General features: G+C 57.3%; 1 protein-coding gene across 3 annotated transcripts in view; it reads right to left on the bottom strand.

The window, feature by feature from the left end:
- The window catches only part of PRDM15 (PR/SET domain 15), a 58780-nt gene that overhangs the window by 6644 nt on the left and 24236 nt on the right, over nt 1–27900 (bottom strand). For 2 of the 3 annotated variants that reach the window (XM_089910215.1, XM_089910217.1), the window contains exons 6-21: nt 25528–25629; nt 24044–24268; nt 22443–22563; nt 20864–21045; nt 20663–20757; nt 20245–20332; nt 15188–15355; nt 12934–13031; nt 10496–10627; nt 9790–9924; nt 8884–9047; nt 7913–7992; nt 7539–7658; nt 4781–4912; nt 3132–3215; nt 2605–2780 (exon numbers count right to left, since the gene is read on the bottom strand). In XM_089910215.1, the coding sequence (XP_089766341.1) occupies nt 2605–2780; nt 3132–3215; nt 4781–4912; nt 7539–7658; nt 7913–7992; nt 8884–9047; nt 9790–9924; nt 10496–10627; nt 12934–13031; nt 15188–15355; nt 20245–20332; nt 20663–20757; nt 20864–21045; nt 22443–22563; nt 24044–24268; nt 25528–25629 (2102 nt within the window). Of the gene's footprint in view, nt 1–2604; nt 2781–3131; nt 3216–4780; nt 4913–7538; nt 7659–7912; nt 7993–8883; nt 9048–9789; nt 9925–10495; nt 10628–12933; nt 13032–15187; nt 15356–20244; nt 20333–20662; nt 20758–20863; nt 21049–22442; nt 22564–24043; nt 24269–25527; nt 25630–27900 lie in introns of all 3 variants that reach the window. The other variant, XM_022552830.2, reaches the window with a different exon arrangement.

Here is a 27900-nt window from a genome sequence, read left to right as displayed (position 1 = left end):
TGGCGCCGAGGACCCAAGTGTGACTGTGATGCTGCAAAGCTTAGTCACAGCAGCCAGATGCCACCGTCCTCTCCCACCCTCACCATCAGCACCTCCACCGCTGTCACCACTGTCACTGTCACCCCCACCTCCACCATCGTCAACGACGACGCCATCAGTGTCCTAGTCACGCGGTCTGGAAGCTCGTGCCACGAAGAACAACCACAGAAGCATCCGCTGGCTTCGCTCTTACTCGGAGAGAAGACCACGCATGCAAAGGACTTCGTGTGTTTGAATTTGTTTGAATGCAACGTTCACTCAAAGAAGAGGGAAAGACCATACCTTGAAGTAATAAAATCGCATCAATTCTGAAAGGTCTCCAATGTGTGAAAGCAGTTTACGCTTAACACCTTAGCCGGCCTCCACGGGACCCCTGCCCCCGAGTCTGTGCCCAGCACTGCGTGGCCCCCTGCCCCGCACCCCTGCACAGCCGGGCCCCCGGGTGGCACCCACACAGCAGCAGAGCCCTCCCTCGGCCTCACTCCATCTCTTCCTGTCTGACTTGTCTGCGTCCTACCCACCCCCCGTCTCCCACCCTAGACGGTCGGTCCAGGAGGACGGGGCGCACCCTGTCCGGCTGGTCACCAGCGCTCATCCCCACAGGCACTTAACTGTATCTGTTTGAGCAACACAGAAGGAAATGACAGAGAAACGTCAGATGATCAACGGGGGAAGAGGCTGAAGGCTTCAGAGACAAAAGGGACTGAGAACAGAGCCCCGAAAGGGGAGCCCTCCGTCTGCTGGTGTCCCCTCCAGAGCGCTGTGCCACCCGCATGGTGGGCGTGAGAGGAGGAGGTGCAAAGAGGTGGCCGCACAGAGGGGCGGGCTAGGAAGTGACCGTCAACCAGACGGAAGCGTCTGCCGAGCTGCTCCGCGCCCGCAAGGCCTCCCGCGCCCAGCAACGTGCATCACACGACCCGTCTGCAAAAACTGCCATGCGCGCTGTTAGCACGCGTAGCTACAAACACCCACACGTCACCAAGAAATCACTCCCACACGTCACGAGCCCCCGGGGGAGCCTGCAGCGCCGGCCCTGGGCCCCGAGACCTGGAGGGCGCTGTCTGCCGACACTGGGCAGCGGGTGGATGCTGACACTTCGGGCTCCTGCTCTCCCAACTTTGTTTTTCTAGGTGGAAACGCTAGCTGGCCACTAGGTGGAAAAGCCCAAGAGCGAGGAGAGCGAAGCTGGCGGAGCCCCAGCTCCTCGGGGTCCCCAGAGCTCAGGGTCAAGGTGACGCAGAAAAAGACGCACCTACCATCCAAATGAGGCAGAGGGTGCTTTTATAATTGCGAAAGTAACCCATGTTCACTGGAGGAAATTATTTAAAATGGAGAACAAGAGAGGAAATAACCAAAACTTCAACGCCAGGAGAAGACCACCGTGTAATGTTTTCGTCCTTTCTCGTTTCGCCCACCCCATTTATATCACATACGTGAGTATGCCATACACACACAACGCGAATGACATAGTGTATACACACGCGGTACGCGCACGGTGTGCACGGCTTTCTTACAGCAAACACTCGCGCTTTCACTCAGGGTTCTCTGCAAACACGTTACATTCAGGTACACCACTAAACTACCACTAACTTAATCACATTCCTCTTGCTGGACACTGAGGGGTCCAAGTAGTCACTTATAAAGGGAGGGATGGTCACGCTGCCCCCCCAGGAGGACACGGCACAGCCGGGCGCCTGGCTCACGCCCGCCGCACAGGCATTTTGAATCTAAGAACCTCCTCTAATTTAACGGAGGAAGGATGGCACCTCTACTGTTAAAGGCTTTCTCCTGTGTCTTAACCACAGGTGTTCGCTTTCATGAATCTCCGTGGACACGCTGGGTTCTCCGTGTTCTACTCATGGAATGCATATTACCTTTAATGTTAACAGTTTCTATCTGTTAACGGTAGTAATATCTTAGCACATTTTTTCCGTTTTCCCTTTGACCTACAGAAGTTCTAAATGTTATGCCGCTTAGTCGAATCGTTTGTTCGAGACTCCTCTCACCGCTTTTGCGCTTAGAAAGTTTCCACCTTTCAGTGATATAGCTATTTTCCCGTACTTTCTTCTAGCTTTGTTTTTCAGTTTACTTCTTTGTAAAAAGCACTGAATTCTTCAGTGCGCTGGACCTGCCTTTAGAACCAGCCCACGGGTGAGCCAGGGTCTATCTGCCTCAATACAGCTTCTCCCCCTCGGTCCCCAGGGCCACCTTCTAATCAGCCCCTAACACCACACGGAGGCTCCCGTCCTGAATCTTTTTTAGTTGCCCAAAGGGAGGAAAGGGGGAGGGGTCAGGGTCGTACTCCCGTCTCGCTGTAATTCCAGCGAGAATGTAATTTATAACCTCAGCAGAAAACACGTGCCAGGCTCTTCTGTCCACTCACTCGTTCAGCGCCGTCGGCGCGCAGGTGGAGGGGAGTTGCCAGGCCCAGGCCCCACCTGGAGGAACCACGGGCCTGCGCGGGGGCAGGGATGGTGAGCCAGCGCGGCGGGGTCTCTGGGCAGGGGCCGGGTCCGCGCGGGGAGGCGGGGGGAGGCAGGCAGAGGGGCGCCCGCCCAGGCTCACCTCGGGGTGCTTGCGCCGCATGTGTCTGCTCATGGAAGCCCTGGTGGACACCTTGGTCCCGCACAGCTGGCAGCTCTGGGCCTCCACCTTGTCGTGGGTGAGCTGCACGTGCTTTTGCAGCATGTACTCGGTGACGTACTTCTTGTCGCACACGGAGCACGTCCACTGCTTGCCCACTTCCCACACGCACGGGGCAGAAGAGGAAGCACGGGTCGTGAGCGGGCTCAGCCGCCGGGTCACCCGCCCGGTGGTCAGGCCGCGGGACAGGCAGCGCGGCCCCCTCCCCTCCTGGAGCCCAGTCGCTACTCCAATGTCCGAAAATTCAAGTTTCGGACAACGTCCGAAAATTTTGATGGGCTGAGGTTTTGGGGGCAAGGGGCCATCGTTAAGGCAGAACAGCACCAAAACATCTGAAAAGGCCTACCAACAGCATCACAGCCATGCCGTCCCCACCGCGCACGCTCCGATGGCCTCAGCGGAGGCCGCGGCGGGCGGGCGGCCGGCCGGTCCCCAGGTGCCCCGCTTACCCGTGTGGATGAGCTTGTGCGTCTCCATCGTGTTTCTCTCGCTGAAAGTTTTTCCGCACAGTTCGCACATGAAATCTTTAATCCCTGCAGAAAAAGGCACACTTACTTTCACGTTTCGTGAGTGTTTAACTACACACAGAAGCTGTCTCGTCCTTGACACATTCCTGTATTTGCAGAAGCTGCACGGGACGTAAATTACCAGGAGACAGCAGGCAGTAAGTGTCCATCCCCACACGCGACCGGCACACTGTGGCTCGAAAGCTACCCTATGGCTGGCACCCAGGCGAGCTCCTTCCGCAGAAGGGGTGACAAGGACAGTTTCAGCCCGAGGCCCACAGACTGCCACAGAGTCTCAGCAGCATTCGATTCAATGAGCTTACTCTGCACAGCTCGCGACCAGGGAAGGCAGGGCCACGTTTATGACACGTTTAAGGCTTCCACCCGCTTCACTCCAGTCCTGAGTGTTCAGATCAGTCACTCGGTCTGGGGTGACCACCTTGCCTGCCTGCAACCCGGCAAGGAAGCATCAGGGCATTGCACTGTTTCTCTCCCCAAACTGACAAGAAAGTGGATCCTTAGAATGCCTTTTAAATAAAGGTTTTCCCCCAAATGGAAAACTAGGTAAGTGATTTTCAGGGTCCACTCATCTTGGACTTATCTTGGCCCTGTATTTGGCGAACCCCTCGTACGCTCACTGCGGCTTTTGGAGGCCAGGGGCCACTACAGCCCAGCAGGTGCAGTGTTGTGAGACCCGAGAGGTGGTGCAGGACCCAGTCCCAGGGGGTGAACGCTTCCCAGAAAAGGGGAAGTGAAACGGATGAGCTTCCCCAGGAAGAGAAGGGCAGCACACTTTCGTGAAAGCCCAGTGCCCTGGGGGCTGGCACTCCAGGGGGACCCAAAGCAGACCTGCGTGGTGGCCTGGACAGCCTTGGGGGCAGTGAGAGAGGTGGGCGCACAGGTGAGCTGGGCCAGGCAGTGGCAGGACTCAGGTGCATTTTAGGGAGAACATGGAACCAACCAGAGGCTCCTACCAGAAACTTCAGACACAACTCCATCACCCAGGGATAACTGTCTCTCACTCCGCTGTCGATCTTAATCCTCTTATACACACACGTTCATCCACACACAAATGTTTTATAAAACAATGAACTCATTTGTTGTAGAGGCTGGTTTCTCTCCCACTGGACCATGAATGTCTGTGTAACTTAACGTACGATTCCATCACTTGCAGGGGTGCACTGTCCGTCATGGTGAACACACCATAATTTAGCCACTGCCCTACTGATGGACACATCCAGATGACAGAATGACCGGCGTGTACACACGCCCTGGGCCCTCGTCTGATGGTTTCTCCCTCACACGCTCCTGCAGGGCGACGGCTGAGCGGAAGGGAAGGCGTTGAGGACAGCTAGCTGGGCGGTAACCCGAGCTTCGTGAGGGCGCACAAGGATGCAGGGCGCTTGCAGGGACCGGGAGCTTCTGAGACACCGGCCACCCAAGCGACCCACCTCCGAGAGCTCGGTCAGGAAGCCCGGGTCCTGCTGGGAGCTAAAGGCCGCGAGGGGCGGCAGCGGCGGCGCTTCCCCGAGCCGCACCTGCACCGCTGGCCTGGTCCCTCCGCGAGGGCGCCGCGGCCGGGGCTGACTCACCCGTGTGCCGCTTGTAGTGCTTGAGCATGTTGACCTTCTGCGCGAACTTGCGGTGGCACTCCCTGCACTCGTACTCCTTGATGCCCTTGTGCAGTTTCATGTGGTGGCGCAGCGCGTGCTTGGTCTTCATGCCTGCGGACGGAGGGCGGCGGCTCTTCGGGGGCCCCAGCCCTGCCAAGGACCCCAGCGGCGCACACGCCCCGCCCCCTCGCCCCGGCACACACAGGTCGGGGTGAGAGCGAAGAGGGACAGGGCGCGGGGGCTCGTCTCCAAGAGGGCCCCCTCCACCAGCGGTGAGGCGGGCCGTGTGTCCTCGGAGGCCACTTCCAGACAGCCCGTCTCAGCGGGCGCCCACCCAGCCTGCACGGTCAGCGCTCCCAACAACAGGAGCTGCGGGTAGCCGTGCCAATCTAACCACTGTGACCCAACTGACTCATCTGGTAGGCGGCTCCAAGTCTCCTGAAGTCCGCTGTTGATCTTGGTGATGTAAGTGTTAATTAAGATTAGATACTTAAAGGTCCAAACACAGACTTTCCATCTACCTTCAGGTTAATGTAACCAAGTCAACACTTGCGGAAAGGAGCAAAATATGCTAAAACCTCCCTAACTCAGGCGCTGAAGAAGGAAAGACCCTGGTTTAGGGTTTGAATCAGTGGTGGGGGGTCTTAGGCCAGGAGACCCACCAGGTGAGCAGCGCTGGACAGGAAGGGGGATGCAGGGTCTGTGGGCAAAGGGCGCCTGGGGGGCGGCCTTAGCATCTCATGGTGCGTGAAGTGTTTTGAACAAATCTTCCTGTGTATCCTCGGCTACTAGTGCTATACGTGGAAACCCACCAGGCATGGCACACGGGTCTCTGCTGCCCGGTGACGGGGCTCTCATTACTTCTACAGCCTCCCATTTGAATAGGACCCGGTCAGGTCCAGAATTTGGGGGGAAAATGTAAAGTACTGATAATAATAAGCAAGGGCATTTCCTGCAACATCACCTGGAATGATAAAAGACTGCACACCAAAAACCCCTGAAGATATAAATTAAAGGGTCTGGTTGTAGGAATCCACAGGATGGAATCCTATCAAGGTTTTGAGAGGAAAATTAGGGCAATATGTGCCTGATACGAAAAGGTCACCACGATGGCTATGGAAGTAAATAAAAAGTAAGGTATGGAAAGAACAGGTAAGCACAAGGATCCGCTTGTATGTGCCAGTGACCATGATATGGAAGTAAAATGACCACTGATAGTTTAGGATTATGGAAAATAAATACGGTAACCCAAGTGTTAACACCTGCATTGTATTTAATATTCAGAAGTCATGAAAGAAATCATGAAACTAAACATCAAATACACTTCAGATATAAAAATGTATATAACACAAGATGTGCCACTGACCTCAGCGCCCACCCTGGGCACCCCTCCCTGACCTGCCAGGGCTCACTGAACAGCACTCAGGTCTCAGGTGTGGTTGCCCCCTGCCCAGCTGGGGGGACGGCCCACCACACCTGTCTACCTACAACCCTTCCCACCTCTAACTGGCTCTAGCTCTGTGGGAAAGGGGCTGGACCTGCTGCAGCAAAGACGGGGGCTGCAGCTGGAGCTCCAGCCAGCAGGGCCAGTGCTGACATGCGTGGAAACTTCTAGAAATGTCAGTGCACAACGATCAAATGCTGCTTTTGAAGAGTATGACTGAGATCCGAGGTGGGAATAACTTTACTTTGCATATCCATTTGTGTAAAAAAATTGTTTTTTGGTTAGGTGCCTGGGTTACTTTTTCAATAAAACAATCTACACGCTGCACACAGTTACTCTGGAGAACAGACAAGACACTGTCACCTGTGCAGAGAGGGACTGGGGGCCAGGGGTGGGGGACTGTGCACTTCCTGCTTTTCTCTGCAGTTCTTTTAGCCTTCTGCGTGTAATCTTATTTTACGAGTCTAACAGGGGTTTATCCAGTGAGTGGAATTACGGGGCATTTGTGTTTTCTTCGTACTTTCCTAAAAATCACATAAAGGAAGAAAGTAAAAACTTGATGGAATATTAAAGTTTTTAAAAGACCCTCACAGCAAGGCAGATGAACTTGATCAGTCCCATATCTGAAGGAGGGTGGCACTGCCGCTCTCCACCACACAGAACACTGGCGGCCACTTGAAAGCGCCAAAGACCCGCTGCCCCAAGTCTTCCTGACCGTTCTGGCTTGTTTTCAAACAGAAATGAGTTAAAGTTTTACCACGGACTGCGATTGCCTTTTTTCTCCTCATTCTACTTGCTGATGTGAGGTTTTATTCATGGACTTGCTAGCATTTAACTCATTCCACCTGACTCACATAAAGGCCACAGTCACCACTGACAACAGTACTCACTGTGTTACTGCACAGCTGGTCCTAGTTAGTAGTTCCAGCCGGCAGTCGAGGACTTTGCACCTATACTCAGGCCATATGAGGACCCTCAGATTATTCTGTACTTCACAGAATTCTGTGTTGCACTGTTTCCCTACTTTTAAAACGATTTGCTTGTGCTTTGATTTCACCCCATCTCCCTGCCTTTGGACGGCTTTATTTTTCTCGCTGATCCTCTTCGGGTCTTACCTTTCTTGAGTAAATGACTCGGGTCTGGGCGCCCCCCCCCGTCCGTGTGGCCTGGCCGCCCCTCCTGCCTGACGGCCAGGTCCCCCCCACCTCCGTGCGCCCGCTCTTGCCTTCGCCCCTCCCTCCCCCTCCCCCCCCACACTGAGCACACAGCTCGGGTCCCCCCACCTGCCCTCACCTTTCCCACACTCTGCACACAGGTACTCTCGGATGTTGTCGTGCACGCGCATGTGCTCCTTCAGCATGTCCTTCCTGGCAAAGGACTTCCCACACTGCTCGCAGGCGTGGCTTTTCACACCTACAGACAAACAGGTCAGACTTTCACAGCAGGAGATCCGCACCCACGGTCACCGTGTGACGGCAGTGACGGGAGAAGTGCGGCCCCCCGCCTGCAGCTGGAGCAGTGCCCGCCAGGCCCACCTTCCCCGGTCTCCACGGGGACCCAGAGGGGGGAGCGGTGGCAAAGACGGACAGAGACGCGTCGGCAGGGAGGCAAGATGACCGCTGGGCAGAAAGCAGCCCGGGCCCCTGCGTCCTCCCAGGCACGGCTACCTGTGTGGATAAGTTTGTGCCGCTCCAAGTTTCCGATGCTGTTGAAGATACGCCCGCAGATCTCACATGGGTGGATGTACCTGAAACCAGGCACAGGCTCAGGACGCCCCGCACAGCCTCCCGGGGCCGTCAGCGGCCGAGTGCACCTGCCTGAGCGCCTCTATCGGCAGGTGGGGCATAAGAGGTGCCGGGCGGGGGACAAGGGACCCAGAGACTTCAGCCTCCATCTGGGCTGAATCGTCCCCCTCAAAATTCACACGTTGGTGTCCTGATTCCCAGCACTGCAGAATGCGACGGTGCTTGGAGATGGGGGTCTTCACAGAGGTGGCTAAGTTAAAACTGAGGTCCTCACGACAGGCCCGAACCCAGTATGACTGGTGCCCTTATAAACAGGGACACAGAGACACGCACTGAGGGAAGGCCACGAGGACACAGGGAGAAGATGGCATCCACACGCCAAGGAGAGAGCCTGGGACAGATGCTCCCTCAGGGTCACAGAAGGAAGCAGATCTGCTGCATCTAGGACGTCCGGCCTTCAGCACTGAGATAATACATTTCTGCTGTTCAAGCTGCCCAGTCGGCAGCCCGAGCAGACTACCCGGCTCTAAGCAGGGCTGTTGCCTGACTTGCTTGGACACACAGCGCTGATTACGGGCTGTAGCCAGAAGTGGGACTGACATTCACGAAACCTAATTACTGCGGGGCAAAGGGGCTCTGGTCGTATGGAGGCAGGGCCTGCAACGCGGCCCACTGTGCCGGGGGTCTGGGAAGGCGTGCAACCTGGGAGAGGCCTGATGACCCACGAAGGAGCGAGGCCAGTGCCTCCCCCAGACCCGCCCAGGGCCCCCGAAGCAGGGAGAACTTGCTCTACGCTCCAGACGGCCGATTTGGGCACCTGCCTCTCTGCAAGGAAGCCAGCCCTCCCTCCGCACCACCTTCGACCAGGGAGCCCCTGCCCGGGCGGGCCTCACTTCTGCACGTTGGGGTCAGGCAGGTTCTCGCGGTGGATGACCATGTGCGCGTGGTAGGTGGCCTTCAGGGCGAAGCGCCGATGGCAAGTGCTGCAGCCGTAGCCCTTCTCCTTGTGCACCTCCATGATGTGCTTCAGGTACTCCTTCCCGCGGCCGAAGGTGAGCTGCAGACACGCACACTGCTCTCGTGCGCACGCAGCCCGGAGCCCCGCGGCCAACGCTGCGCCGCCGCCACCCAGGCATCCCGGACGCCGGACGGAGCCCGCTTCCCAGCAGGAGACGGGGGCTCCCAAGAGCAGGGCCAGCGGTGGTCAAAATCACGGAGTGGGGGGAGCACAGGAAGCAGACTCCGGTCCTCCTGGACCTGCCGGCAGGTCCCACGCCCCCCACCACCCCAGCCAGCTTCCAGAACGCCCCTCCTCTCCGCCCACCTGACCCCATCTCTCCCCCAAGCCTGAAGGCCCTGACAGGTACACGGTCAGGTGCTGTGCCGAGCCCACGGGTGCGAACGCCCAGGGAGAACGCAGGGACCTGCTCGGCAGCGGTGAACCACAGCTCCCTGAGCAGTGAAGCCGTACAGCAAAACTGCTGAAAACTCACCGCGCCCCCAGCCTCTAAGCAAGGGTCCCTGTCGTGTGGGGGGCAGGCGGAGGAGAGAGGAGCCCTGGCCTGCGCCCACCTTCGCGGACACGGATCCCCACCGGTCAGCCACACAGGCACGTGTGGACCACACTGATTCTGAGACAGTGGTCCCCTGATGGCGGTGAGACCCGTGTCCAACATCCCTGAGATGCGACGAGACCTGGGGCGCCTTCCGGGACATCTGTGAGGTGCCCCCCCATGCCAGAGCCCCTGCGGGCCGGCAGCTCTGCAGCCCCAGGGCCGGAAGGCTGCAGGTCCAGTTACCTGACACCTTTTGCAGCTGTACTTGTGAGGCTCCGAGTCTGCGCTCTCGTCGGAAGTGCCATCGTTTTCTTCCGAGGAGATCCCGATCTTGCCGATAAACTCCTCCCTCTGCTGGTCATCCATCAGCGCGATGTCCTGGCAAACAGTCACCGCGTCCAATTTCTGACACGCTTGGCGCGAGCTTTAACCGGGGATTTGTAGGCCGGATGCAGAAACCGTGCCCTCGTGTCACCTGGGACGCCCCACCCCCTGACGGTGGTGCCATCTGGCTTTGCTCGCGTCCAGGTGACTGTGAACGCCAGGGCTGGAGCTGCTGGGAACAGTCACCGAGCTGGGATGCGTCTGGAGGGCGTGCTCTGCGTCCTCATGTGGGCCTCGTCACCACCGACCCCTCCCTCCTTTTCCCTGGTTCGGCACTTCTTCCCCCGCCCAACCACTCCTCTCCCCACCACACCCCCAAGCTCCCGTCTCACGTTCCTCAAGGGCAGGGAGGGAAGCAAATGCCCCCCCCCCGTCTCGACCCTCATTCTTCTCCTGGGAGGTGCCTAGCATGGAGGGGTTTTAACGCGAGCCCTGCAGGTGGGCTTCAGGAGACGCGGCAAGAAGACTCCAGAGAGCTCACCGGAAGAGCGGCAAGGCGGCCACGCCGACCATGAGGGCTGGCCCCGCCCCCCCGTGCAGCCCGGGAAGGGGAACACTAGCCCACCTTGAAGTGGACGTGGATGTGATCCCGGAGCACGTCCACGCGGAAGAACCTGCGCCCGCAGATCTCACAGGTGTACTTCTTGTCGCCGTGCGTCAGCAGGTGTTTGTTCATGTTGCTCCTGCAGGAGAACACCTGTGGGGGGGAGAGCCGGCTCGGAGACGCCTGGGACCGTGCGTGCCCGGCCCGCGGGGAAACCGTAACCGGGCACAAAAACGCAGCTTCTCCCCAGGGTTTGAGCTGCAGCAACTCCTCAGTGTTGGAGACACAATCACGTGGTGCTAGAATCAGGACCGTTTGATTGTTTAAATTGGTGCTCACATTATAATACAGAATTAACCGTTGTCTAGTCTTCACCATCCACAGTATTCTGCTCAATTTTATTCAGCTCACTTAAATATTTCACTAGGATGGGCCTACCAAGAAGACTGTCACAGAAACAGCTGCAGTTTTCCGAAAGAGGATGTCAAAAAAGAGGTATGTCCTCAGTGGGTGTTCCGTATTTCATGCACAATTCACACCGCCTCCCCCAGTTTCTCAGCGCTTCCTGTCTAAAGTGATGACTGTGGAGACTTGGTCATTCACCTAGTACTCATCCACTGGGTGTCCCCTCTGCCGCCCACAGGCCAGGTGCAGCTGTGCGTCCACCAGCAGAGCTCAGTGGACAAAACCAGCAGCAGAGATGACCCCCAGGGCCCGCACTGATCTGAGAGAACGGCCTTCGCCCCAGTGGCCGAGTGACCTGGAGAGCAGGCCTCCTTAGAGCTCACCCCGACCACGCACGGTCTCAGGAAGAGAACACGCCATGAACGAAAGGGACACTGTTCACGGGGAACAGAGGCTAATGCCTTCACGGACACTGCTTTTCAAGATCTGCAGGTGACTTGCGGCCAACGGCCCTGAGACCACAGCCCAGGGAGGCTGGGCGGGAAAAGGAGTCAGCAGGGCAGGAAGATGGGCCTCCAGGGAGGGACGGAGGTTGCAGGTATCCCCCGGCACCTGTGTTCTCCAGGCAGACGGGGCTGGAGACAGGGGATACTTGGAAGCAATGAAGAATTCAGTTGTAGAGACATTCAGGCTCTGGTCATCTGCTCTCTTGCTGTGGAGGAAGGAGCTCAGCCTTGTCTCCCATCGGCCACAATTTTCCACTAGTGCCACCCCGGCACGAACACTCCATCTCCAGCACCCCGAGCCATGTGCCACTGAGAGACCTTTCACCTCCTGCCTGGCCCCTCCGTGAGTGTTCAGTGAACATTTCACAGAATAAGAGGTGTCTGAATGTCAGTCACATGACTGGCTGGTTTCATGTACACCATCTCCCAAGGACATGGAAGGGACACGGTGCCACCACTCCTCAGAGCCGGTGGTCAGTGGGCAGAATGAGCGGGACACGTGAACATGGGGCAGCCTCCACCCACCCCTGCCCGTGGCAGCCCGGCCTGGCCACCCGGGCTCAGGCGTGTGTTCCATTACCCCCAGCTCCACTCCCCCCTCCAGCCCCCAAACCCACACTAAGTCAGAGCCCCAGCGTGCAGCCCACAGGCCACGCTACCCTGCGGACCTGTTGCTTTGTGGTTTGAAAAAAATCAGGAAATTTCCCATAAAAACACGGGTTTCCGTGTTCTCTTGAAAAGGTCGAAAGATCTGGCAATGCTGCCACGTGCCAGCTGGCTGGGCCGAGTCACAGCTGGCCGTCCACCGGGCCTTCACTTCTGGCGGCTGCTGTCACTCCAGGACCACGTGGCTCACGTGGGCTGCGCGTGGCTGAGAACCTGGGAGAGCCGAGTCACGGGAGGTGAGCCTAAGGGAATGAGCAACCGCACCCCAGCCGAGACCAGGCGTTTGTGCGCAAAGACCACCGCCATCTCACGTGGTTAGCTGACATGGCCTGGATGGCAGCGCCCGGACAGGGTTCCCTGTGCAGGGCTGACGTGGCCCGGGGCTGCTCGGATGGGGAGTGTACTCCGGACGTTTAGGGCCTGCTGAGGAGTCAACGCCCTCTGACGGCCAGCCCGACGCCCCGGACAGATCTGCTCGCTCGGGGCACCGGCATCCGTGGACTGGGCACAGAGCACACGGCTGTGGCTCCGTCAGTCTCTCACCGGGAAATGCTGCAGGGGGGACCAGTGCTGACCAGGAAAATAAACCCGGACATCCCGTCTCCGCCAGAGGCACGTGGCTCGGGGTGCTGGAGGTGGAGTGTTCGTGCCGGGGTGGCACTAGTGGAAAATCGTGGCCGAAGGGAGACAAGGCTGAGCTCCTTCCTCCACAGCAAGAGAGATGACCAGAGCACCAAGTGAGGGGACGCCGCGGCTCGGAACACCAAGTACCCACTCGATCTTAACATTCCCCCGCCCCCGCCACACGCAGTGCATAGAGCTCTGAGCCTTCCCATTAGAAAAGGTGAGCTGTGTCCGGGCCCCGGCCCCAGCCTGCGTTACCTTGCCGCACACCGGGCACCCTGAAGGCTCCTTCCTGTAGCGCACCAGGTTCTCGGCACCGCCGGCCTCCGCGTCTTCCCTCTTCACCCGCCGCACTCCTGAAACGCCCCGCCCCCCGGCCGAGAGAGTCAGTACACACGAGACCTTCCCGCATCAGCCAGGGTCACCTCCATCTGATGGAGGACAGGGCTGCCCACGAGTGGGGCAAAGGAGCGAGCGGGGTCACTCGTCCATGACGCACCGGCGCTCCAACACGCGACCCGGGAGGGAGGGCAGGCGGCCCGCACCACCGACTCCGGAACCCGGGCTGCACCTGAAACTTGGAAAACCAAGGGCAGCAAGTGTCTTGAGCTTTCCACGCAGAGAAGTCAGAATGAGCTACTGGTAAGGGAGGTATCTGTGCTCAATCTAAAGCTCAAGGGAAAGGTGGGGTTCTCAGAGGTGTCTGTAAGTAGGAGGGCATTTTTATTAAAAAGATACTAATATTCATCCTTCAAATTAAATCAGCCCAATAAGGATCAAGGTAAAAAATCAGAAAATAATAAATTTCTATGGTTTTAAGGCAAAAGTGATCATAATTGGGATCGAAACAGACTTAGAAGTTCTCAGGAAACAGGGAATCGCTGAATAAAAGAAAGAGAGAAGTTCCTTCTCACGGTCTCTCTCCACACCACTGACCCGTCCTTCTGGGACATTCCTGCACAGCTGGGCTCAAGAACGGCCAGCACGCTGGCCTGGAGACAAGTACGTGACTCCCCAAAAAGCTCCCAGCGGCGTAAAGCACACAGGTCTGTACTGGGCGTGGATTACGCTTCAGTATAGAGGGAAAAACCATGGAACGGCCACACAGCATTCGCTCATTCCCAAGGAAAATGATCTGAGTGCGTCAGCTGTAAAATGTCGTAAGATAAAGTTGTAAAATGCAACCCACGTATCTGTCGATCGGGAAACACCTGACTTCCAGCAGTAATGGCGGCACTCATGGGCCCGCCTGGGGCTTTATCATCAGGGTCCGGTTCAACCAGCCCAGCAGGTCGGCACAATGGCCATCCCCACAACACACGTGAGGACACTGAGGCCCAGCAGCATGACCAAGGCCACCCGGTCACTAAGTGGACACCAGGCGCTAAGTGCAGCACCGGATCACAGATGGAAGGGGGTGGAGCTTATGAGCCCACGTGCAGAAGGGCCAGGTAAAAAGGCAGAGTGCAAAGGTGATGCAGGACGTGACCTGACTCCAGGCTTGTTTTAAAAGCCATGAAGACACGTGTACATGCACAGCTGCGTGCAATGGTCAGACTTCGCGTACAACTTCGTTTTCTGACCCTTTTCCCCCGACAAGCACGTACTTCATTTACAATTCTTTGTAAAATGATTTTTTTTCAAACTTTTATAACAAGGTGCTCTGGTCAGTGAGTGCTTCTTACAGAGGCTGGTCAGTCAGCAAGAGGGCAGTGGGTTTTAGGGTAAAAAACTAAAATGTCCAAGATCACTAAAACTAAAATGCTATTTTGAAAGAGGGTCTGTCTGAGCAGAGGGTCTTTGAGAAAGCCTCCCAGGTAGGGTAGGTGCTCAGGACACACCTGTGGCCCAAGGTCCCGGTCTCTCTCTTCTCTCGGGGCCCCTGCCTTCCCCTGCACAGCTCAGGGTCTGCCCTGTGGGGTCGCCCGCAACCCCACCTCATCCCTCACTGTGCTGCCTCCCACCTTCCCCCCCATTAGCGACCCCGCTGAAGTCCATCTTTCTCCTGCACTGGCCTCTCGTAAACCCACCACACGACAGGCAGCCCCCAGGCACCCCAAGCCCACCACGAATGGCGAGGGTCATCGGGGGTCCCTGGGGAAACAGAGGAACAAGGGCAGAATCACTCACGGCCCCAAACAGCCTCCGCCCGAAACGTTCCGTCCCACGCACACGGCTGAGAGCGCACCACACCCCATGTGACATTTCATACACTGCTTTCCTCCTACTTTCGTACGGAAAGCATTTTCTCACAACATTAAGCTCTCTGAAAACAAAAAGTTTTTGGTGACTGATAAAATTCAGTCCTACAAAGAGTCTGGTTTTCCTAACTTTCCCCGCTGTGGAGCGTTTGGGGCATTTCCAACCGTTCCCACTCGCACGTGATGCTCTAACCCCCCAACAGGACCTCTGGATGCCTGAGCCGATTCCCATCAGGTGGTACCTCGCCAACAGGCGCCCACAGAGACGCGGCCAGCGTGAGCCCCGCCCCCTCCCCGGCAGGCGCATTCACCTTCCAGGTGCCTCCTCTGGTGGTCCAGCATGACGTCCTTGCGGTAGAACATTTTGTTGCAGACTTCACAGGCAAACTTCTTGTCCCCGTGCTTCTTCTTGTGCTTGGAAAGGTTGCTGTTGGTGGAGAAGAATCTGAAACACATCTCACACTGGAACGTCTTATCATCTGTTGAGGAAGTGGGGAAACACACAGCAACTTTCAGGTGCGGGACACCGACGGCAGGCTCAGCATCGTGGCCGTGGGACCGGCAACAGGCACAGGAGGGGCCGGGAAACTGCGCCGCCTGAGCCGACGACGCCCCCCTGCCACGCCAGGCCTGAGCAGCGTGCAGAGCAAACAGGTAGCTCACCTCCTTCCTCCCTGGCGCCACAAGTCTCCCACAGCATCGGGGGATTCGTGGCAAGGAAAGCGGCTGGACCACAGCTGTCCTTGGCCCTCACCCCCTCAGCCAACCCGACTGCGGCGCCGGCCCCTGCTTCCCGCTGCGTCAGGTGAGCGGCCTCCTGCCCCGCCCCACCGCTCCTCCGAAGTCCACCTACCACCTGCCCCTCCCCTCCCACGTGCCCTCCACAGGCTCCTCCCCCATCGCACAAAGACATCCCCAATGTCTCCCACCTGTAAACAAAACCGTCTGGTCCCTAGGTCCCCTTTGGGAGACGTGCACCCACCCCCAGCAAACACCCCCTCCCCACACTGAAGCCTTCAGAGATACCCACAGCCCGGTGTCCCTCCCCAGTCCCTCCCCAAAGGTGGCCAGACTGCCCCACCAGGGCCTCAGACAGGCCCCACCCTGCTCTCTCCCTCCAGGTGCCCCAGGCAGACCCTGGGGTGTCCTGTCCCCTCCCCCCAGGCCCGGGGGGTCTGCCCCCCATGAGCACAAGCACAGGGGCCATCAGGGCATCTGCCCCGCGCTGGCACCTCTCCAGCTGTCTGCCTTGGCCCCAGCCACCCGGCCTCTGCCCCTGGTTTAGGGGGTCTCGGGGCCTTGGTTAGCGCTCTCCACTCAGACTTGTCCTCTGCCCTCAACCCTGCCACGCCCACCCTGCTCCTGCCAGGACACGTTAACTGCCCAGGGGTCCGTCACCTACGCCAGCCCCGAAAGTCAGCCCTCACTGCCCACGGCCGTCCTGCAGCACCGGGAACACCGTCCCGTGTCACCTGAGCGGGTGGGCATGACAGTGTGCGTCCCCCTCCAGAGCGAGGGCCTGAGGTCACACCATGTCACTCTCATTTCTGGGCCTTTGGCTACAGCCCACTGACCACTTCCCGTAGTCAGCAAATGTTTGCTGAATGCGCAAATCCCGGAGGCCGGAGGCCAAGTTTCGCTCTCTACACTGACTGACTGCGGTCCTCACTCTGCTGCACAGCGGACTCCCACATCCGGGAATCGCAGCCTGGGCGCTGCAGACACTCTGGCCGGATCGCTGCGGAAGGCTGTCCTGTGCCCTGTACGTTGGGCAGCATCCCCCAGGCAGCTGTTCCAACCAAACCGGCTCCAGACTCTGCCCAGCGTCCCCGGGGACTCAGACCTCGCAGTTTAACTTCTGCCAGGTGGACCCCGATGTGCAGCCCCAGGTGGAGGCCCCGGGGTATCCACACTCCCCTGTACACGTGTTTGTGTGTGCGCGGTACCTGTGCTTATCATGCAGACGTTTCCATGCTGATTTTAGCGGTTACATAATTTTCCACCCAGTTCATACATGGCAATTTACTTCATCTTTTTTTTTTTTGCGGTACGCGGGCCTCTCACTGCTGTGGGCTCTCCCGTTGCGGAGCACAGGCTCCGGACGCGCAGGCTCAGCGGCCATGGCTCACGGGCCCAGCCGCTCCGCGGCATGTGGGATCTTCCCGGACCAGGGCACGAACCCGTGTCCCCTGCATCAGCAGGCGAACTCTCAAAGACTGCGCCACCAGGGAAGCCCTAGTTCATCATTTTTGATATTGTAGGTAATGTAATGATGCTCTTCCTACTAGATTTCCTCGGCATGGATCCTTAGGAATGAGACCACCAGAGATGAGGGCGTCTGCCATCCTGCTCTGGGAAGGGCCACGCCTTACAGGGCTGTTCCATTGGATCACTGGAGACCCCGCCCACTCTGGGCCTGCTAAACCACACAGGTAAGCCTCCCTCCTCGGCAGATGGCCCACAAGCCCAGGAACCCGACAGCCGTGGAAGGTGCAGCGTGGCCCTTGGACTTCCGCTTCTTCCCTCTAACGGGTCGAGTCCCTCCCAGCGTGTGGAGAGGACCCACCTCTAACCATCCCCAACAGCTCCGGTGTGGCCTTCGCCGGGTGACAGCAGAGCTGGAGCAGCTGTCCGGGCCAGGCTGTCACCACGGTGGCTTTTCCTGCCATGGCGTCCACATGTCACCAGTTCAAGAATCCAGGCAGGTGCTTGACGACAACCTTCTCGCCCCTCCCCCTCCCCCCGCCCCTCCCCCCCCATAATCCCTGCTGCCCTCGAGGCCTACGCTCATGTTTTAACAAAATGCAGCAACTGAGAACAAACACCTGTTATGTGGTGGATGGTCAGGCCTCTCAGCATGGCTGTGCCCCGCTCTCTGTCTGCCCCCTGCCCAGCCAGTGCCCGCCTCACCTCTACACGCTCCCCTGTACTGCTCGCCCCCTGCCCCAGCTGGTGGCTGTCCTAACCCTCAGGCCAGAAGGCTCTGCCTTTCTGCTAGTTCCTTAAAGGGAGACACCTGCCCTGCTGGTGGTCCTTGACCTGAGGGGATGGGAGGGGTGTGCCCCAGCCGCTGGTTTCCCTGGTAACAGATGAGCCAACCTGATGTCAGTTGCCCCTATAAACGGCAGCCTCCTTCTCCCCTGAGCGGGGAAGATCTCTGCCTGACATGTGCTGCCTGCCCTCTGCACACGGGGTGCGGCTTCGGACGTGTAAGGTTCCCCCGTCCAATAAACCATTGATGTCTCTGTCGCTGCCTCTGGGCTCTTTCTTTGGTCTCGAGGTTGGGCAGCTCCAAGGCTTGCAGGCCTGGGGGTGCAGCCCAACACGTGGGCTCCGGTGAAGGAGGGGGCACAGGGTCACCCGGAGGCGGGACAGGGGATTTCCGGGGAGACCCTGTCTTGCCTGAGGGCCTGGACATGAGCCTCTGCTCTCCTCCAGCTCCCTCAGGAAGGTCGAGGGCAGACGAGGGCCACCTCACACCCAGGACAGGCCCTGCTGAGTGAAAGCCTGAGAAAAAGCCCAGCAGACCCATCATTTCAAACCTCACACAAATCCCTGACTTCATGGTCTACAGAAGACACATTCTCCTAACGTGAACACTATTATAAGAAAGTACAACAGCCTGCAAATAATATATTACACAAATGACCTCAGCTCCCAGGTTTATCCTTTGTCTTCCATCCAAAACTTCTGACCTTTAAAATTGTGGAAAAACTGCATTTCAATTCATTGCTGCTCTGTTAACTTCTACATAACGAAGACAGACAAACGTCTGGTTTAACAGAACTTTTTGCTGACACGTAGCAACTGCTGCTTTGACTTGGTACCTTCTGTTTCATTTGTGTCCAGAGAAATAAAGATAAAAAGAAGAGAGCTTCTCTGCCTCAGCCTCCAGCGGGCCTCAGCAAACACCCGGGCCGGGACAGGGGCATCACCCTCCGCTCTGATGCCCACCCACTGAGCTCGTGCAGAACCGAGCGTGGCCTCGTGGAGCGCCATCCTGCCCGGCGATAAGCACAGCTCGAGGGTCCTCTGACTGATATGGCATCAAAAGATTGGTGGATTTCCCCCAGGTTTTGGGAACACCTGGGCTGCGGAATGCAGGTGGTGTAGCACCTGGAAGTGCACCCGGAAGCTTCCAAGGCCACTTCATGCCGTGACTGACGCTCAGGGCAGCTGGAGCTCAGGTGAGACAGACTCACCTGCCACTCTGAAAAGCCCCGCCCTGGGAGCGAGGCACTGTGGACGGAGGAAACCAGCCGCAGTTTCCAACAGGAGCCCTCAAAGCGGAACAAGCAAATGAACCAAATGAAGGGACACTGCAGAGGCTGCAGGAGCGGGTGCTGGCCACCGGCAGGGAGGGGCAGTGGCAATTTAGGTGACGGGGTAAGGGTGCCCTGAGATGCGGGCCGGCCCCCCGGCACCCTAACGAGAACCAGCACAGAGATACAGAGTGACGGGTGACACACACAGAGGGCTCAACAGGAAGGGGGTTCGGAATCAAAGGTTAACCTGGCAGGTCTCTAAGCCGACTGCCACTGGTATCCACCCCCCAGGCGTGCGACGATGCCTAGAAGAGGGGGCCGAAAAGACAACAGCGACCCTCCGCCAACCCCATCCTCCCTGGGTGGGAACGCAGCCGCCCGCCTTCCCCCACGGGGCACAGGGCAAAGAGCCGCGGGGACAGGACACGGGCCTCCCCTGCCGGCTGGGCTCCTGCGCAACCGTCCCCTGGCCGTCCACGGGGATTTACACATCGCGTACACTAGCCAGCTGCGCGCTCGGCCAGACACGGGGCCTGAGACCCGTCCCGGCCACCGGCGGGCCCAAGCACGCCGGCTTCAGCTGCACGCAAGCAGACGAGGGTCCGTGTCACGAGTGGGGACTGGGGACAGCGGCAGGCTCAGCGGAGGCCGGTGTGTGCGAGGGAGCGGCAAGGCCCTCACCTGGACCCAGGCGGGGTCCTCGGAGGGAGGGGGGCGGATGGCTGAGGAAGCTCCTGCCGAGAGCGAGGCGGAAGCCCACCCCTCCAGCCGCGACCCCACCTCTTCAAGGACTTCTCACCGGGTCCCAGAGCAACCGTACCACTCACCATCCTCGGTGACGATGAAACCCCCCTGCTTCACCACGGGCTCAACTGTGGGCCATATGTGGCTGCTTTGGAGGAATGATAGGATGTGAAATAAATCCCCTTTTAAAGGGAAAGTTTCGGTCTCTTGAGAGTAAGTAACAGCTGCTTGAAGCACCCCGAACGGAGGGGAACGTTACAGGTGAGGATACCTGTTAAATCCACCTTCACCCTCTGCCGGAACACCTGGTCCCCACCCTGCCAGGTACCCGCGCCTCAGCGCCGGGCGGGGCCCTTCACCTGTCCGGCAGTTGTGAAACTCCAGCGCGCTCTGGATGCGGAAGGTCTTCTCGCAGGTGCCGCACCGGTACCTGTACTCGCTGTCGACCTGGTGGGAGGGGGGCGGGAAGCGGGGGCAGCTGGGACGCGCCCCCTCAGGGAGCTGCTGCAGCAACGGGCCCATGCCCCCGCTACCCTCCTGCCCAGCGTAGAGCGTGAACCCTGTCTGGCCGTGCCCCTGCCCTGAAAGGGAGCCCCGCGTCCGGGTGAGCTCGCTGCCCACGCGGGCCTCTCGCTCGGCCCGAGCCCTGGTGGCGCCCAGCCAGGCCCGGACCCACCTGGGCCGCTCCAGCTCCCGCTGCCCCCACCCCGTGACTCCTTCATCAACGCCAACGGTCTGCTCTCCTCCGTCACTAGACAGCAGTGGTCCTTCACCCACCTCGTTCCTGCTGTGCTTGTAAGAGACGTGCTGCTTCAGGCTCTCCTTGCGGCTGAACAGCTTGGTACACTCCTCGCATTTAAACAGCTTGTCGCCTAAGGGACGAGCAGTGACAAGCCGCGCGCGCCACTGCTCCAGGTGCCCTGAGAGCACGCGCCCGCCCGGGACGCGCCGCCCGGCGCCGGCGTCGCGGGGACTCACCGTGGGAGCGCACGTGCCTGCTGAGGTTGCTGCTGTTCTGGAAGACCTTGCTGCAGATGCCGCACTGGTAGACCCGCCGGTGCTCCCCCAGCTGCCGCACCAGCTTCCGCCGGATGCCGTGGCGGCTCGAGAGAATCAGGCTCCGCTTGAGGGTGATGCTGCCGCTCTGATGGTGCGGGAACCTGCTGGGTTAGACACACCAGCCGGTGAGACCGGTGGGAGACCGGGTGGTCGGAGAAAAGAGTTCAAGGTCACAGTCACCTTGGAGAGAGGCCCTGGCAAATCCTCCTAGCCGGACACGAGAGTGGGGGGCCGTGCTCAGGCGCACCCCTGCAGCTTTGGGGCATCTGGAAGGGACAGACACGCCGAACGTACAGGGGCACCAGTTAGCTTTTCCTGTACCGGCCACTCGGCTCCCTGGGCGTTAACTCCGGCCACCGGGAAGCCTCGAGCTCAGTTTGTGTGCCGACCGGAGTAACTATAACTATTCTCTTTTTTTTCACTTGCCTCTACCCTGTTTCATATTTCCCTGAACCTGATTTTTCAAACTTCTTCTCCCTATGAAATGTGTTTCTGACGGTAAGTTACCGAAACCCTCTGGGCAATAAGATGGAGTATAAATAAGTAGGTCAGGTTCACCATTTCTGACATTGCTCTGCTCTGTTTTCAGTTTTTCCACAGCTTCCCGAACCCTACAGGACCAGGCGCATTTTGGCCCCGTGGGAAAAGGGCTGGAAAAAAATACTGCCACCAGCTTATTCAACTCCAGGGCAAAAAACTGCCTAAGAATAATAACTTAAATACAAACATTTTCCTCGTTCATAAAAAGTGGAAACACACAGAGCAAGGTGTTAAATTTACACAAATTTAAATACAACCTGTCCTATCGTAGCAGCATTTGTTCACAGCAGCCAAGGCAGAAGCAACACAAGTGTCCTTGATGGAAGAATGAATAAACAAAATGTGGTCCATCCCACATGATGGAATTATTCTGCCTTAAAGTGGAAGGACATTCCGACACCTGCTACAACACAGATGGACCTCGAGGGCGTTACGTTCAGAGAAATAAGCCTATCATCACAAAAAGACAAACACCGTGAGAACACTTATATGAGGCCCCTGGAGACACAGGCACCTCCTCTGAGCTCTTCACAGAGACAGGAGGCGGAATGGTGGGTGCCAGGGGCTGGGGAGGGGCTGATAGGGAGTCAGTGTTTTTCGTAAGTATGGAGCTTCAGTTTGGGGAAGATGAAAAAGTTCCAGAGATGGGTGGAAGGCTGCACTGCAAGGTGAATGTATTTAAAACCACCGGATCGCACACTTAAAAACGATTAAGATGGTAAATTGTGTACTATGTGTATTTTACTAGAGTAAAAAATAGTTCTTAAAATTTTAAGCTATTTCACAGTGGATGCGCTATTAACCCCCTGGGCTCCAGAGTTCCTGCTGCTTCCCAAGCACATACGTTTCCTACAAGAAGTAAACCATCCCCTCTCATCCGGCCTTCCCTCTGGAATGGATTAGCCGCCACGGCGCCTTTGCCTGTGAAGCCGGGCCCACGCGCTGCTCTGGGACATACTTTGGCACTGAGCTCGCGTCGCTGGGGGTGGCGGCCAGCTTCCCCAGAACCAGCTCCATGATCCGTTCGTCCGGCGATGCAGCCACAGGCTCGACCTCGCTCATGATCTCTGCCACTTGCTCTGTGTGGAGGGGACAGGACAAGCCGTGTCATCACCAGGGCCGGGGATGGAACGCAACCGAACCAAGATGACAGGCCCGAGGGGCCACAGCCAGGCCAACGTTGCAGACACAGATCACAAGATTGACACGGGGAAAAAAAAACAACAAGAAACTAGCGATAGTTTAGAATCCACACATTTACCTGCAGATTTAGAAAAGCAAGATATTATTCTTAACTCAGAACTGGAGTTACAATCTGTGGCTAAGTCATGACACTATCTCAATCCCTTTCGTTCCACCTAAAACTGAAACACTTTGACACACACTGGGACCTTATAACCTAGCTAATTCTGTCCTGACAGAGACTTGGAAATATTAATTTTTGTAATCACACAAGCCATCTTGAGTATGTTCAAAAGCGGATCATCATTTTGTACAAGAGTCAAATATCAAATAACCACAGTGATAGGGACCCAGGCCTGAACCTCTGGACAAGTGAAATATGGGAAGGTTACATGAAAAGATTTAGCCACTTCACCTACTATGACGTCTTCCTAATGCAACTTAGAATTAGTGAAATAATCATTTAATAAGCTTTTCACCTCCTTCTCCTCTACTTGTTTATAGAGAAGTAGGGAAGCTGTCCAGGGGAAGTTTAAACCAGTTCTCCTGAGAACATTATGTGAGGTCTGCTCCTCTGAATTCTCTTTAATTCCAAGAAAGGATAAAAATTTCTTCTCACTCTCGCAAAAGAAATCCTGGGCTACGGCAGACGGCGAAAAGAAAAACTGCCCAGCGATCAGCAAGGAAGGTAGTGAGGGGACGCACTACTGTCTGAGCATCATGTCTGGTCCTTACGTGCGAGACCCGCCAGGAATCCTCTGGCACCAGGCACTCCTGGCAGAGGCCACGTGAGGGCCGAGGGGACACGGCATTTTGGGAATCCCACGCCCGAGAATGAGGGCCCAAGGTCCCTCCAAGCTCAACTGAGGCTACTGTACAGTCAGAGAACGGCTTTAGCCACAGCCTGGAAGCCAGCTGCACGACCGTCCACAGGGGACACGGGAGCAGACGGTGGGGCATCCACATGATGGACCAACACGGCTCGGCAGCAAAGGAGAAGAGGCAGCGGGGACCCGACTGTGGACGAGCCTCCCCTACACGCCGTGCGGGAGATGCCGGGAGACAAGCCGGGAAGTGGCTGGGGGGAACGGACATGCTCTCTGTCCTGATATCGGGTTACACAGGTGGACGCGCTTGTCAAAGGTCACAGCCGGCACAGCTGCCAACCGCACTGCGAGTCGCCGGGCGTGAAGAGCTGCTTCAGCGAAAGAGAAGGGCTCTGTGCCGAGTTTTGCTACCCGGCATGGAGGCAACATGGCCTCAGGTCCCTCCCCATTCCCTTCACTGCTACCCCAGGACCGGGACCAGCCTCACCTGCGGGCCCCTCCCCCTCACCTGCGGGCCCCTCCCCCTCACCTGCGGGCTCCTCCCCCTCACCTGCTGGCTCCTCGCCTTCCACGATAACTAGAGGCTGCTCTGGTTTCGATGCTTTGGGTTTTCTCCCCCTTCGAGGCTTTTTCTTCTGCTCTTTGGCGGCACTGACACTCTTGGGAACTGCGGGAGGCTCCCCCCGGGGAACGTCTGCTTCCTTCTCTGCAGCCGAATCCTGCTGGCCGGCTGGGGGGACGCTCTTGGATTGTTCCAAATGGCCCAACAGGTGCTCTGCAGGACAGGGGAGCAAAGGCATAAGGCAGGGCGTCCACTCCCAACCTCCATTTTGTTTTCAATTTTATTTGCTAACAGGGTGCCCTCTGCAGAGGCAAATAAACGTTATTTCTTCTGCTTTGAAAATGACAGCATTTCCACGGCACCAAACACAACCACCATTTTAAAAAGTCAGTCAGGCGATAGAAGCCGGGCAGTTTTGTAAAATCACGTACAGTTTTGTAAAAACTAAAAGCATGGGTACGCGTATATGAGCAAAGAGAAACTGTGGAAGAACACAGCAAAAAGGTAACGTGGGTCTCTCTACGGTGACCTTACAGGCAACTTTTATATTCTTCTCAAAGCTCATTTAAGCTTTCTAATTTTTCTACGATGAATATATAATACAGTTATTTTAAAACGTAGCCTTTGAAGAGGAATAGTGATAAACATTCAATTCATAATGAACAAAATTGTCTTTCAAAACACTGCATGAAGGCCAAAAACCTTTATTTTCAACGGAAGAAACCTCAAAGACCTCCCAAGAAAAGATAACTGGGCCACACACAGGAAACAGACAGAGATGGCCATGCTCCCTGAATGAAGGTGAGCTGGGCTCAGGCTGTCTGGAGGGCGGGGCACCAGCAAGAGGACGGAGGAGTGACCCACGAGACAGATGGGGACCAGCGCCCTCCAGTGACCACTGGCGCCCGCCTGCACACTCGGCCAAGGAGCGATTCTTCCCCTCGACAACCTCGACTGGCTCACACAGGCCTCCGTGTGAAGTGGCGGCTGTCTCCCCACTTGTTCCACGCTCAGGGCCACTGTGCAGCGCAAGTGCCCTCGAGGGGCCAGGGAAGGAGAGGGGTGAGGGATGAGGGAAGGAAAGTTTTAAAGCAAACAACGTTACGTGCTGCGTGTCACGGGAAGGGTTTGGAAGTTTGGCCACGGAGCAGAACAAGCTAACGATGAGGCCACCCGGCTGCAAATGCCTGGGAAGGCTACAAAAGGAGAGACTGCCCCCCACACCAAACTAATGCTCTGCTGAGATTCAGAGAAAGCAAACAAGATCCCTCGCTGCCAGACACGCAGAGAACTTCAAGCCAAAGCACAGATCCCGGGAGGAGGCCTGGAAGACACAGGCTGGGAGCTGAGCTGCTCCCGCAAAGCCAGGGAACTCCCGTGTGTTCTGCCACCATCCCAGAGGGATGGCGTGGAAGTGACAGAGCACGTCAGGGTGAGCGCAGCGCGGGACTCGCCGGCGTCTGGCCCCTTACCGTTCAGCAGCTGTAGCTCAAGGAAGGCGGCCGAACACACCTTGCACACCCACCGGCTGGGTTCCGCCTCCACTGGCGTGCTGCTCTCTGGGGTGCCTGCAGCTTCAAAGGACAAGAGGGGGAGGTGGTCCAGCAGCTGCTCTCTCTGTGCAGCCCAGCCCAGTGCAGGGCACACCTGCCCTCGTAGGAGGCGACAATGACAGCGGTAACAACTGTCACCGCTTGGGAGCAGCTCCAATGCTCCAGGCGCCGTTCTTGGCGTTTTACCTACACGGACTCGCTCGTGCCTGTGAATGTCCCCATTTCACAGATGAGGAAGCCGGGCACAGAGCACTGGAACCAGGGCCTGACGCAGGGCTGTCACCAGTCACGGAAACGTGGCCTCCTCCCAGAAGCCAGTCTGGTGGGACCAGACACCACCCCCCCATACAACTTCAAGAAAAGAAAAAATGCATGCTACGGCCCACATCGAATTCCCCAACCTCTCACTGGCTCATGTGACAAGAAAGGGCGGAACCCCAAACAGCCAGGCCATGCGCCCTGGTGTGGCCATGGCTCCTGCCCAGCGCTGGCCAGCAGAGCTTTCTGCAGTGACAGAAATGTTCTGTAACTGCCGGCCAGGGGGGCAGCCACATGCGCTGAGTGCCCCTGAGGAACTGGACCTTCACTTTTATTGAATTTAGGTTGAAACAGCTGCCTGGGGTAGGTGCTTACTGCGGAGGCAGTGCCCCTAGCCCTCCCGGCACCCCCGTGGGAGTCTGGGGGCGGGGGGAGATGACCAGGGTCCATGGAACACAGAGAGAGACCCTGGTTGCTCAGGGTCCTTTTCAAAAAAAAACTACCGATGCTCTTGTGAGATCTCAAAGTTGGGGATGTAATGGAGAAGAACCTTTGTATTCTGTTACAAGTTAATCACTAAAGGGATGTTGCCTATAAGCTTAAATTATACCTAATGGCCCCTCACTGGGAACCCTGCCTCCCAGGTAAAGACAGTAAAACTAAAACACCTTTGTTTGGCTCACAGCAAACATCCTGACCAGGCTCACCTGTGAATGGTTGCAGGAAGGAAGAATTAACATCCCCTGACCGGAACCAGGAAATGCCTGATTTCATTCCCTCCCCTTTTAGTCTGAAAGCAGCCTGAATTCTAACTCAGCTGGTTCTTTGGGACACGAGTCCACCATCTCCTCGGTCTGCTGGCTTTCCAATAAAGTCGCTATTTCTTGCCCCAGCTGGTCTCTCGATTTACGGGCTGCTTGTGCGGTGAGCAGTGCGAGCTGACTTGGTAACAGGGACATTCTAAGTGAATGTATGTTCGTGATGTCCTGGCCCAGGAAGCTGATTCGCTAAACCCCACGTGGCAGCCTGTCAGGGCTGGACGGGGGCCACCAGCCCTCACCACCACCTCCACTCCCATCTCTGTGCAGCTTGTGTTGACACGCACGACCCATCGCAACCCTCCGGGGCCACTCGCAAAGCAAAACCATCCAGAAGAGCGACTGCACACGCGTTCAGAACCAGGAAAAAGCACACCTCTGTCTGTGTCAAAAAACAGCAATAAGGGCTTCCCTGGTGGCACAGTGGTTGAGAGTCCACCTGCCGATGCAGGGGACATGGGTTCGTGCCCCGGTCCGGGAGGATCCCACATGCCGCGGAGCGGCTGGGCCTGAGAGCCATGGCCGCTGAGCCTGCGCGTCCGGAGCCTGTGCTCCACAACGGGAGAGGCCGCAACAGTGAGAGGCCCATGTACCGCAAAAAAAAAACCCAAAAACACAGCGATAAGGTTGCAAAGGATGGAAGAAACAGACGGAGACCACTGCTACAACCGTTTGCAGGCATTTTCTGAGTCTCCGTGAGATAACAAGAAGAGAGAAATGTAACTGCTGTATGAAATTTTTGGTTATACCAAAGCCAGAGCAGAAAGAGTGGAGAGTGCACAGCCCAGAAGCAGGGCGCCGTTGTGGGGTGTGCCCTGCGGCCCAGCCTCCGCCATCCTCTGCGCCCATCTCTGGGAATCCACAGAAGAGAATCAGGAGGAGATCAGGGCCAAATTCCTGCATCTCACTCACCCAAACACACACGGTTCTAAAGAGGGCAAAGCACTCTTGCACAGGAGAGTTTCAGAGAAGGAGGCTGAGCAGGGGGTAGCTGGCAGTGGGTACTCGGGAATAAAGGCAGTTTCTTTTCATCTGAGTGAGCTGCTATCTCTCCACCACGAGGTCCCTGCCCAGGAATGGAATTCACATAGGCCTGACCTGTGACCTGACCTTCGGCAGGAAACCCATCTCTTCAGCCTGGTGTCCTGAACGCTAGGTCAACGGGACTAACTAGAAGAACCAGTCATGACTGCTGTCCTCCCACCAAGGGCAGGAC

The sequence above is a fragment of the Delphinapterus leucas genome, chromosome 4 (assembly GCF_059928025.1).
Source record: "Delphinapterus leucas isolate spDelLeu-1000000601 "Yukka" chromosome 4, BTC_Dleu_Yukka2, whole genome shotgun sequence".
NCBI classification, from domain to species: Eukaryota; Metazoa; Chordata; class Mammalia; order Artiodactyla; family Monodontidae; genus Delphinapterus; species Delphinapterus leucas.
This window is presented reverse-complemented; position numbering and strand designations above follow the sequence as displayed.